The sequence below is a fragment of the Physella acuta genome, unplaced genomic scaffold (assembly GCF_028476545.2).
Source record: "Physella acuta isolate Inbredline_101_S28 unplaced genomic scaffold, ASM2847654v3 ptg001495l, whole genome shotgun sequence".
Lineage (NCBI taxonomy): Eukaryota > Metazoa > Mollusca > Gastropoda > Physidae > Physella > Physella acuta.
This window is the reverse complement of record NW_026733010.1, coordinates 24,441-38,058: the sequence shown is the minus strand read 5'-3', so window position 1 is coordinate 38,058 and position 13,618 is coordinate 24,441. Positions and strand designations below refer to the sequence as shown.

Genomic DNA, 13,618 nt, shown 5'->3' with positions numbered 1-13,618 from the left:
AGCAATTTTGAGGGGGGTTGGAGGCTGCGGTGTGACGTCATTTTAGGTGGGGGGTCTGGCTTTTTGTGACAACGCGTGGTGGAGGGGAGGGGGGGAGGTAAAAATTGTCAAAAAAGCGTGACGTCATTTATTGATGACACCATAGATTTAGGCATAGATACAGGTATAGGTATAGTCATAGGCCAGTGCATAGGCATACAGCCGCTTTAAGTAAAAATATTCGAACCTGTAGCAGCGACATCTAATGTTAACAAATAGGACTAAATTATAGGCCCTTGGTGGTTTTTAAAGTATTTTTTATGTGACGCTTGTTCGTTGTTGTTTTTTTTTTTAAATTGTGATTTGAACATTTAAACAAATGAAAACAAAAGACCGCAGAGTGTAGAAAGGTTAGAATTACAATCCCCAGCACCCCGCCGTTCCCCCTCCAATCCGATTTCCCCCTCATTATTGATACCGACACAAGAAGATAGCCTATCATAATCAATTAACTGACTTTATGAAACTTATTTAGTTTTTTAATATTTATAATTCGAAGGAACGTTTAGGATAAACACACTTATCATGACTTATCCATTAACTGTTAAAGCATTGTTTCGTTTCCGGTGAAAATGTTTTTGACGTAACAAGAACATAAAAACTGCGACCGGTATTCCGTTTATATTTTGGGATACGCCTTTTTTTCGCAGTCGATGTTTACTTCTTGCAATTACAACTGTAAACGAATAATCTGAGATGTAAATAAATTAGTGTTTATTACAATAACAGCGAAATAAAATGCTTCTTATATTTGAAGATGCTCACAAGGAACATTTATCTTTTTTAACAGATTTAGACATTGAAGGTAAAACCTACAACTAAGAACTGGGCGAACTTACTCAACTAGTCAACTTACTGTGTGTCTTCTGTTGTAGTGTTAGTCGTTAGTTGTTGTTGTTAGTAGATCTAGATCTAGATCTAGATCTCTAGAGTTAATCTAGAGTCTATTTGTTAGGCCTAAATTATTTAATTAATATTTATTTAATAATTTTTATTAAATTAATAAATTAAATTTGTTTGTTAGTAACTTAAACTAACTTTGTTGTTAGTTGTTAAGAAGAAAAGTTATATTTTTTTAGTTAGGGCCTAAAAGTCGCTTAACTAAAAAAAATTTATTAAAAAGAACTGGAAGATCTAGATCTTGAATTCTAGATCTAAATCTAATAGCAATAGTACTACAGTACTACACTTACGTCTTAGTAGACTAGACTTTAGATGAATTACTTACTTACTACGGTAATCTATCGTTTTGGGTACGTAAAATCGCCCGCGGCTATTAATGTACGAAAACGTTACCTCATTGTCAAGGCTGTAATAGAAGTATATTGTGATATGTTTGTGTCAAATATTATAGATAAATGAATAATAAACCTAAATCAATGGCTAAATATATCAATATAGGCCCGAAATTAACTTTAAACAGCAGTGTCTGCAAGCAAGATTTGCTATATAAACAGCAGCCATTTGTAAAATAGAGTGACTTCCGCCTGAATCTTGCGCTTTAAGTCTATAAAAATAAAACTTTAACAAGATGGCTGCTATAGTAAATGAGCATGGTTGCATCTGTTGGAAACATCGCTGGTGTTCATTTATTACTGAAAAGTTTTAATTCAATTGTTTAGAAACACGTACATAAATGAAACAAGGAAACATTTTTGTATTTTTCAAAACATAAATCCTCCTCAAAATGTGAAATAATTATTAAAATGTAAGGAGTCACCTGTTTTTCACATTACTAGTCGCGGGCGATTTTACGTACCTAAAACGATAGATTACCCTTACTACTTAGTTAACAGACAGGCTAGACTCTACTCTAAACGAGTAGTACAGTACTTATAAAATATAAAAGCTTGTAGTATCTACTGAAATCTAGGTCTATGTCTGAAGAGTGTCTACTACTAGAATCTAGAGAAATCTAGATTCAAGAATCCTAGATTTTTAAAAAAAGTTTCTCAACAACATGAACATAACTCAACAAATAATGAAGTAGTTATATTACAAAATGTCTTTGTTACAATACAACATGTTTGCTGTGACAGCGACTTTGAGCAAAGTGTTTTAAGGCAATATAGATATACCATATCGGGCAGCTTCAGTGTTCCACATAAAAGAAAGGAGTTGAGTAATCACCAGCATATATAGGGACGGACAAACTTGAAGTTATTAAAATTCTAAAGGAAAAGTCTCTTTGAAGTTTGCCTCAAATTTTTGCAGACATGTTCATATTTTACCCCCACCCATCATGAGTATCCGGTGGGGGGTAAGATGCAATTTACCACCCCACTGTTTCGCGTTTCAAAATGTACCAACAGCTGTTTCTCACACACACTCACAGTATTCTTTTTAACCCTTTCTCTAGAGTTAGTGTGTCTAGTTTAATCTCCATTGCATGAGAGGTTTTTAGAACCATTCATAAAATCATTTACATATTTTAGTGACAAGCGCTTTAACTTAAGAAAACAATTTTTGTTTTATTTATTTTTTCAGTTCATTAGAAAGCTTATTGTTATAAATGATTTTCATAATTTTTTATAATTTATTAAAAAAGTATCAGTTTTCTGGGGCTCAATCATTTTACAGGAAGAGGTTGCGACAATTGGGGGAAGGGAATTAACACATATTAAAAGTTAGAAAAATAGATTGTGTCATCTCTTATAGACAAGAGATGGAGTAGTCGAATAGTAGAGCTTACAACTTTTAACCTGAAAGTCTCAAGTTCAAGTAGAATGTCCCTGAGTCCACCCACCTCTGATGGGTATTTATTATTTAACTCATGTTTGGGAAAGTAAAGCCTGCAGGGCATAATGTTGACCACACTATCCCTTCATATGCCGAAGGTCACAGAAACAGGTGAACTCTACTTGACTTGCCCCATGGGCAGTCAGCTCCGTAAGGGAACTTTTCTTATCTCTAATTGATGACTTTTGTACACAACTGGGTTAGACAAACTTAAGTTGGAATGAAAGATTCCCAAACGAAATTAAATTTAAAAAGTATAAATAACTGACTAAAATTTCCCTCCTCCATCTCATGTGGTCTCTTGTTCAGCTTCAGTTAAAATGATTTAGTACGTCTAATTCAAAAGAAGAATACTATAAGAAAGTTTAGCTATTTAAAATTATTAAGTTAATAATATACTGAATGTTGGCTGACTAATTGCTTTTTAGCGCAATTTCCATACTGACAATTGCGATTATTAATTCGTTCTGGATGGATGTGTGTCCGCAGCTTTAAGTCGTATCTCCTCCTCAACAAAGCAATATCGAGGACTAGTTCCAAAAGCAAATATGTTAAGCAAGTTCCGAGGATGATTGTGGGCCAAAAATATCCCCAGAATTCCTTCCTGGATGTCCCGGAAAAGCCAAAAAACCTCAAAAAAATGCAGTTTTTGGCCCATATCTCGGCAACCAGACCACTTAGCCACTTGAAACATTTACCAATCGATTCCTGCCATAATTTAGAACAATATCCTTTCGTTCGGTCACAAAATTTTTTTAAAAATTACATTATACATAATACACTACAGTACTATAGAAATTGCGCTTAAATTGTCACTAGGCTTTTTATTAAGTTGTTTTTTAATTTTATCACAGTTCTAAAAGAGTTTGGACGCATTTCTCTGAACTTTATTCGCAAGGGAGCTAACCCTAAAATATTCCAGGGTGCTGCACGTAAGTCATTGGTAATTTTTATTTAATTTAATATTTAAAGAATTTTTTCGTTTAATTTAAATCGCATTTTTTAATAGTTTATTACATGTCCTTTCACATGGGCTCTTGATTATACAGTTTGTTCATTTTGTCCTCAAAACTGTTCATCTTATTGAGCTCTCGTTCACAATTTTTATTTTTAATGTATTATTTCTTACTACCCTCTGTTTTGGGCAACATTAACTTTACTCATTTAAAAGTTACCACAAAATGAAATGAACATGTAATTATCTTGGTTATGTCATCTTCATGACCTGTAGTTTCCACTTAAGTCTGATTGGCACTACATAACACCCTATTTCCACAACCAGGCCTCAATGCCAAATGTCACGTTGTGCTAACCTTCATCACACACACACTCAACTCACACATGCTCCATCACTCCCACTCTCACTCACCCACACACTCTCACACATTCACTCACAGTCTCACTCACACACTAACTCACACTCTCTCTCACATACACATGCTCTCACACATGCACTCACACACTAACTCACTCTTTCTTACATACACACTCTCTCACACATGTACAGACACTCTCACACATGCACACTCTCTCTCTCACATGCACATACACTCTCACACCCCACTCTCACTCACTTGCTAGTGGAAGTAATCTGTGGCTTAAGAAGGGGGGGCATAAACCTCACTAACGATGATTAGAATGGTGTTTTTCTCTCCTTTATATTCTCTGTGATTTTCACGGAGGTTGTATTATAAAAATACAATCTTAGATGTTTAGATGTTGTACAATTTCCCTTACTCAGCATCTATTGATGAAGAAACAACACATTTTTTTTTACTCTACCAGAAAAGCTAGGGGTTCCAGTGGAAACAGTGCAACATGGAGTTGAGGGTCTTATCTACCTGTTAACAGAAAGTGCTAAACATATGGTAGGTACATATCTACCTGTTAACAGAAAGTGCTAAACATAAGGTAGGTACATATCTACTTGTTGACAGAAAGTGCTAAACATATGGTAGGTACATATCTACTTGTTGACAGAATGCTAAACATATGGTAGGTACATATCTACCTGTTAACAGAAAGTGCTAAACATATGGTAGGTACATATCTACCTGTTAACAGAAAGTGCTAAACATATGGTAGGTACATATCTACCTGTTAACAGAAAGTGCTAAACATATGGTAGGTACATATATATCTGTTAGCAGATAGTGCTAAACATATGGTAGGTACATATCTACTTGTTAACAGAAAGTGCTAAACATATGGTAGGTACATATCTACCTGTAAACAGAGTGCTAAACATATGGTAGGTACATATCTACCTGTTAATAGAAAGTGCTAAACATATGGTAGGTACATATCTACCTGTAAACAGAGTGCTAAACATATGGTAGGTACATATCTACCTGTTAATAGAAAGTGCTAAACATATGGTAGGTACATATCTACCTGTAAACAGAGTGCTAAACATCTGATAGGTACATATCTATCTACCTGTCGACAGAGTGCTGAACATATGTTAGGTACATATCTTAACTACTCTTTTGAAATTAGTAATTTCCTTTTTTTCAATCTCTGCCCATTTAAGTTGAGTGAAATAGACTTCCAAGACTCCATAATGACCCTGGGCTTTGGGGAAGAAATCAAAGCTGCCTTGCTCAGCCTGTATCTGGAAAACTACAAGGAGATTCGAGAGATTTTAGATGAGATGAGTTTGGATGTGGCACACTACAGAAACCTTGAGTGGAGATTTGATGTGCAGGTAACATTTGATTGTCTGGGATCTTACTCATGGGTCACTGTATATGGGATACTGGGGGAGGGAGTTTTTTGACTAGCCCATACATATGTCGTAAATTTTTTTATAAACTATTTTATACACAATTCCATTTTAAACGTGTTCAAACATTTATTAAAGTTTATGATTCATCATCATGCCCAAGACACATGGGGTGGATGAAGTAGAGTTCATCTGTTTTAATGCCCTCTGTATGCAAAGGGATAGTGTGGTCAGCACTATGCCAAGGTGCGTTTTCATAACATTAGTCAGGTACCCATAATAGTAGAAGCCTAGGATCTGAACTCATGCGGGTTAGCAGTCATAAGCTCTACCATTTTACCACATTGTCCTCTAGAGTGGGTTCAAGCTAAAATACTTAACTTGAGTCACAGTAATTTTTTTCATTTTGATAATAAATTTTGTCCAGTGGTTAGAAAAAAGTTCCGTTCATAATATTTTTTATCTTTTTTATATTAACTTACAACTTCATCACTATTCAAGCAGTAAAAATTAAAATCAGTTGGACCTAAAAATATTTGCTTTATCTTGTGTAAATATTTGCTTTAGCTTCAAGTAGATCTCTTAGACACCAAGTGACTGTTTATTCTGATTTTAAAAATGTCTGTTTTAGCATGCAATTAGATCACTATGACACTAAATAACTGTTCATTCTGATTTTACGAATGTCTGTTTTAGCATGCAATTAGATCACTATGACACCAAATAACTGTCCATTCTGATTTTACGAATGTCTGTTTTAACATGCAATTAGATCACTATGACACCAAATAACTGTACATTCTGATTTAATGAATGTCTGTTATAGCTTGCAAGTAGATCACTACGACATCAGGTGACACCATCTATTCTGATGAAGCTTCAGACAGAAGAGGCTGGAAAGAGAAAATCCACCATGTTGCAAACTGATCCAGTCAATTTATTACATATGGTCCGGGTATTAGAAGATGCTTTGCAAGAAATGAAGTCAGGATATTGTCGGAGAATTACACGAAATATTAAATAATGACATCATTTTTGTTTGTTTTAAAATTTTCTTTCATGCTGTTACACAGAATTTGGATGATTCATTTACATTGTATGCATGATTTGTTTTCAATTTTACCTTGATTAATAAGGAGATTACTAAAAGGCTAATGCTTTATTTAAGTTGTGTATATCAGGATGTAGTGAAATAAAATCTAATACACCAGACATTTTGGAAATGTTTTTGAAAGATTTATTATACTCTAGTTCTAATGTGTAGTATATTGTAAGGGGATTATGGTAAAAGTTGGCTTTTAATTTTACAGTATTGTGAATTTACACTACAGTAACATTAAAATGTTGCCAGTTGTCAAAGTATAACTGTACTTCTTGTCTTTTGTATTTCAACTGTATTGTGGAGTTCAGTAAATAAATAGCACATGTCAAGTTCTGTTTCTTTTATTTTTACCACCACCTTGCCTTTAAACTGTGAGAGATACATCATATGACTATTTAAAAAAATGCTTTCCAAGATGTGTGCTTAGCAGTGACATAGACAGAAATTAGACTTATATGTGTGTATATATATGTATGTATATATATATATATATATATATATATATATATATATATATATATATATATATATATGCATATATAGATATATATAGATAGATATAGAAATATATAGATATAATAATATATCTTTAGGACTATTCCAATCCACGTTAGAAACCAATGTATAATTATATATATATATATACGCACATATATATATGTATATATATATTTATATATATATAGATATAATAATATATCTTTAGGACTATTCCAATCCACGTTAGAAACCAATTACTTTTTTTCCCTTTCTTTGCTGACACCACCGGCTCAGTAGGTGTCTCCCATAGTCAGGCAGCCCTCAACACGGCAAACTCCGACTAATTATAGTAACTGGGTTGGGTATCGTTCGCTTCTGTCTTCGAATTTCACCGGGCTTATCTTCCACCCCACTGTTCCCAGGGTAAACTCGTACCCCACCGTCCAGTATCCGGCTCAATTCTAGGAATCTAATAACTAAATAAACCGGGAGTGATCTCCCCTAAACTTTCTCGAATATTCTTATATAAAACAACTCGGGCTATAGACATGATTTTTAATCCATTTTAAATACTTAAAGTTTTAAAAATAGAATAAAATCTCGTAGACAAATTAATTGCACACCAAGTGAACGCGAATAAAAAAGCGCATAATAGTGCGCAATATTATTAGTACTTTTAAAATTTACATTAGTTTTTTGAGAAATCGGAAGTAGCGTAAATAAGTACTTCCGGTCAACGAAAAATTCTCAAAATTTGACAGAAGGTAGAGAATTAGATCTTTTACTTACATATCAAATTTCATTTATCTATCTGAAATAGTACTCAAGTTATAGGCTTTTGAAAAATTCAAAGTAGAAAAAGTACCACTTCCGGTTATCCGAAATCGCTCAAAAGTTGATACGGATCTACGATTTTGATAAAATACTTATATATGAAATTTCATCAACCTAGCTGTAACGGTACTCAAGTTATCGTGTTTACACACGGACACACACAGACACACAGACATACGGACAGAATTGCAAAGCCCAGTTTTTCAGACTGGAATACGCATAAAACCTTTTAATTTTGATAAATCTGGATTGATAATTTTTGCCCGATTAAAATAAGTCCTCTATACTTCGGATGTGATGAAGGACTGAGGTGTAATACGGTGAAAATAGTTAAAATTTCAAGTGATTTTTGTGCACGATTACAATACTTTCTCTATACTTCGTATATACGAGAAAGTAAAAACAACGTCACTCTTGTCAAAATAAATACATACTGACCGATAGAGAAATGCATTCTCAATAAAAATAATATTCCCCATTGAACGATATTCGACGTCTGGTTACAGCACGGCATTGGGGCTGGGCCTGGTGCCCACGCGTCTGTCCGTATACTTTCTAGCTCACCTTTTCTCATTGTTCTCTGATGAGCGTTTTTATCCTGTTTAAAGTTTAAAGATTGTTTTTCTTTATAATATTTTTAATGAGTTTTGAAAATGATTTAAAATTAATACTAATAGTTTCGCTGTCTGTCTATCTATCTATCTGACAAGAACGCTCTAGAGAAAACACAAGCAAAATAAAAACATGCACAGTAATTCGAAAAACGAAATATGACGTCGACACATTTAGCGTAGAGTAGAACATAATCTCAAACCAGAGAGTGCACACAGTCATATGACGTCATTGATTGTCGCGTAAACATTGAAAACAAGGAAATGTTGTCTAATCTAAATGGTTTGCGTGAAGAGTTTCTTGCATACAATTCTTCGGGTAGGGGCGAAGCCCCACCCCCCGCGTAAGAACGTCTGAGCCCCCCCCCCCCCCTCCCCAACTCAAAAGAAATTTCCTCATCGATACTCTATAATAAAATTACCGCCTAATTAATGTGTCTAATCTAAAAAGTGGTTTTCTTGCAATGGGACGGTAGACATGTTTTTTTTGGGGAAGGGGGGGGGGTGGGGGTGGAGGGGTGGGGGGGGTGTGTGTGTGGGGGGGGGGTGGTGTGTGGGGGTGGGGTGGGGGTGGGGGTGGTGTGTGAGGGGCGTGGGTTGGTTTCAGTGTTTATTTCAGACTTTTTCCTCCCCGGAGAGGGGTGGGGGGTACTTGAAATTTTCGGGGGCGGGGGTAGAATTTTCTGGGAGGAGGCGGACACTGGAAAAAGTATATAATTATATTTCGTTGAATGGGACGGTAGAAATGTTTTTTTGGTGGGGGGGGGGGGTGGGGGGGGGGGTGGGGGGGGGGGGTGGGGGGCGGTGTGTGGCGGGGTGGTGTGTGTGTGTGGGGGGGGGGTGTTGTGTGGGGGTGGGGGGGTGGTGTGTGGGGGGGTGGGTTGGTTTTAGTTTAGAGAAAAGAGACAGCACTATCAGCCTAGCGCCCGTTGTACCCTTCCTCAACGGGCCATTTTTCTCGTTAATACTAATAGTTTCGCTGTCTGTCAAGAACGCTCTGTCTGACAAGAACGCTCTAGAGAAAACACAAGCAAAATAAAAACATGCACAGTAATTCGAAAAACGAAATATGACGTCGACACATTTAGCGTAGAGTAGAACATAATCTCAAACCAGAGAGTGCACACAGTAATACATTGAAAAAAAGGAAATGTTGTCTAATCTAAATGGTTTGCGTGAAGAGTTTCTTGCATACAATTCTTCGGGTAGGGGCGAAGCCCCACCCCCCGCGTAAGAACGTCTGAGCCCCCCCCCCCCCCTCCCCAACTCAAAAGAAATTTCCTCATCGATACTCTATAATAAAATTACAGCCTAATTAATGTGTCTAATCTAAAAAGTGGTTTTCTTGCAATGGGAAGGTAGACATGTTTTTTTTGGGGGGGGGGGGGGGGGTTGGGGGGGGAGGGGTGGAGGGGTGGGGGTGTGGTGTGTAGGGGTGGGGGGTGGTGTGTGGGGGGGTGGGTTGGTTTCAGTGTTTCTTTCAGACTTTTTCCTCCCCGGAGAGGGGTGGGGGTACTTGAAATTTTCGGGGGCGGGGGTAGAATATTCTGGGAGGGGGCGGACACTGGAAAAAGTATATAATTATATTTCGTTGAATGGGACGGTAGACATGTTTTTTTTGGGGGGGGTGGGGGGTGGGGGGCGGTGTGTGGAGGGGGGTGGTGTGTGGGGGTGAGGGGTTGGGGTGGGGGTGGTGTGTGGTGGGGGGTGGGGGTGGTGTGTGGGGGTGGGGTGGGGGTGGTGTGTGGGGGGTGGGTTGGTTTTAGTTTAGAGAAAAGAGACAGCACTATCAGCCTAGCGCCCGTTGTACCCTTCCTCAACGGGCCATTTATCTAGTAGTTATAAATATTTGTGCATGGAACTGCAGAGTACATTTACCCTAGGTCAAAGAACCGTGGTACACCAGACGTATCACAGAGAAAATGGTTACAAAGTAATCCAACATTATTATTTGCATTACCTCCCGTTTTATTAAATAAAAATATTTTTTAAAAAACAATATGTAATAAAACAATTTCAAATCCGCCACTTGTTCTTTTTTTTTATAAACAAATCTAATCTTCAATGTAAGGGTTAAAATGAGGATGATTAATTTCATATAAACAAGAACGTTAAATTTAGATTCAACGTTTTTTATAGTACGTATTAAAGTAGACTTCATTATTATGTTTGACAGTTGATTTTGAGTAGGCCTAACTTACTCTTGAATAACATAAATTTATTTGTATTTAACTTTAAAGAGTTAAAAATTAATTTAAGAAGAGAGACTTAATGAAATAGTCGATAGAATAAAATAAACAGAACAACATTATACTCACTATTCCTTTGTTATTCAGTTGCTTGTTAAATATAAAATAGTGACCATAACCTATTACAGTTCAATGCCAAAATAATGTTATTAACCCTGTTCAAATTGTACCTTTTCATCAACTATAACTCTTACAATGTTTTACATGTTTAAATTATTTGATTACATCCCCTGTTAGTATTTTTTTCTTTAACGGTTCAATGGCGAGTTGTTTTTTTTTCGATTACAGTTCAATGCCAAAAAAATGTATTATCTATTCCGTTCACATTGTTTTAGTTAATTTAGCAACGTTATTTTTTTTTAATACCTTTTCATCAACTATAACTCTTACAATGTTTTACATGTTTACATTCTTTGATTAAATTCCCTGTTGTTGGTTTTTTTTTTCTCTGAATACATTTTTTCTATTACTGTTCAATGCCAATGCGGTAGATATTTTGAAGTTCAAATGCCAAAAAAAATATTGTCTTCCCTTTTCCAACTGTTTTTTTGTTAATTTGTATTTAGTTAATTTAGCAACCTTATTTTTTTTTGTGCTGTATCTTTTCATCAACTATAACTCTTACAATGTTTTACATGTTTGAGTTATTTGATTACATCCCCTGTTGTTGCTTTTCTAAATATTTTTTTTTCTATTACAATTCAATCAGTGTTTCTTCCAGACATTTTTCTCCTGGGGGGGGGGGGGTGGCCTAAAATTTCCGGGGGGGGGGGGAGGGGGTGGACACTGTTAAAAGTATATATTTTCTATATAAATTCGATTTCGTTCCGGGCGGGGGGGGGAGGGGCGGTCAGAGGCGTAGCTAGGGGAGGGCGGGTGGGGCGGCCGCCCCGGGCGCCAACCTCAAGGGGGCGCCAAAAGGGGTAGAGAAATTACACATACAGGTATAACTATATATAGAAATAGGAGGGAGGGGGCGCAAAGTTGATAGTCCGCCCCAGGCGCCGGAATAGGTCGCTACGCCTCTGGGGGCGGTAGATATTTTGAAGAAACACAAAGTTCAATGCCAAAAAAAGTTATTATCTCCCTTGTTCCAACTGTTTTTGTTAATTTGTATTTAGTTAATTTAGCAACCTTATTATTATTTTTTTTTTTTGCGCTGTACCTTTTCATCAACTATAACTCTTACAATGTTTTACATGTTTAAATTATTTGATTACATCCCCTGTTGTTGTTTTTTTTTTCTAAATATTTTTTTTTCTAAATATTTTTTTTTCTATTACAGCAACCCGGGCTGTCTACAATAAATAACGTTTTATCTATTCGTTTTTTTTTTTTTTTTTTGTTTTTTTTTTGGAGAAAGGTTTTATGGAAAACTAGGATAATTTTACACACAACAGTGTGTACAGAAAACGTTCGTTATTAGGGTTTTAATTTTAAAATATGTTGAACAGGAAGTATAGTGTGTAGGAAAATGTGGGGTGCGTAGGTTGCGTGTGTGTTTAATGTGTGGGTATGTTGAAAAGCGTACAAAGGGGGGGGGGGCTCTATCCTTTTTGCTAAAATGAATTAGAACTTTATTAGCTAAAAGTAAACCGGGAGTGATCTCCCCTAAGCTTTCTCGAATATTTTTAAAACAACGGGGGATGGCAACTCGGGATATAGATATGATTTTTAATCAATTTTATTAACACGTTTTTCTTAACTCAGCTTCGCGTTTGTTTGTTTGTTGTTAAAATTGACATCGAAAATTAGCCCACTTCTGATTGCTCTAGAGATCTGAAATTTGGCAGGCATGCTACTTTCGCCTAACAATTTCAGATGCAATCATAAAAACTAGCAATTAGAGACCGTAATTAGCTTAATTAAATTACGCCCCAAGGACCATAAAATTGAGGACATGATTTCTAAAGATACCGACAAGACTGGAGACCTATTGACACAGTTACTTCGGGCCCAATCGATGTGAGCGCGCTGGCCGTGATCGTATAGTGGTTAGTACTTCGCGTTGTGGCCGCGACAACCCAGGTTCGAATCCTGGTCGCTCAAGATTTTTAGTCCGTGTATTTATAAACACTTAGTCAAGTCATACTTAATCAAGTCATTAGATAAAGTAGAAATTAAACTATATAAAAAACTTTTTTAAAAACCACGTTTTTCATGTGTAGCAACGGACTAAAAAGGAGAAAATAAAATCAGTCATCACAAGAATCTGCACAGCTCGAGGAAGCACAAAAGAAAAATTTATTTTCTACTTTTTAGTCCACAAGAAAAACGTGGTTTTTTAAAAAGTTTTTTTAAAGTATTTTATTAAATACTTAAACTTTTTAAAAATAGAATAGAATCTCGTAGAAAAAAGAATAGCACACCAAGTGAACGCCGAACAAAATGTGTATAAAAGTGCGGAATATTATTAGTACTTTACAAATTTACATGCGTTTTTTGAGAAATCGAAAATAGCGTAAATTATACTTCCGGTCAACGGAAATTACTCAAAATTTGATAGACGGCAGAGAATTAGGTCTTTTACTTACTTGTGAATTGTGAAATTTCATTTACCGATCTGAAATAGTTCTCAAGTTATAGGCTTTTGAAAAATTGAAAGTATAGAAAGTTCTTCTTCCGGTTATCGGTAATCGCTGAAAAGTTGATACAGATCTACAAATTTGATATAATACTTATATATAAAATATCATCAACCTAGTTGTAATGGTTCACAGACACACACACACACACAAACACAGAGACATACGAACAAGATTGCAAAACTATGTTTTTCCGACTCAGAGAGGTGTACAACGTCGGGATATATCTTTTGCACGATTACAATACTTTCTCT

General features: G+C 35.9%; 1 protein-coding gene across 1 annotated transcript; it reads left to right on the top strand.

Annotated features, from left to right (window-relative positions):
• The first annotated feature begins 673 nt into the window (after positions 1 to 673).
• LOC131928384 (COMM domain-containing protein 2-like) lies at positions 674 to 6,932 on the top strand. Its single transcript, XM_059284399.1, has 5 exons — positions 674 to 844; positions 3,633 to 3,710; positions 4,564 to 4,646; positions 5,312 to 5,485; positions 6,330 to 6,932. The coding sequence occupies exons 1-5, from the start codon at positions 778 to 780 to the stop codon at positions 6,525 to 6,527; spliced, it is 600 nt and encodes a 199-aa protein (XP_059140382.1). The 5' UTR covers positions 674 to 777; the 3' UTR covers positions 6,528 to 6,932.
• Positions 6,933 to 13,618: the final 6,686 nt, after the last annotated feature.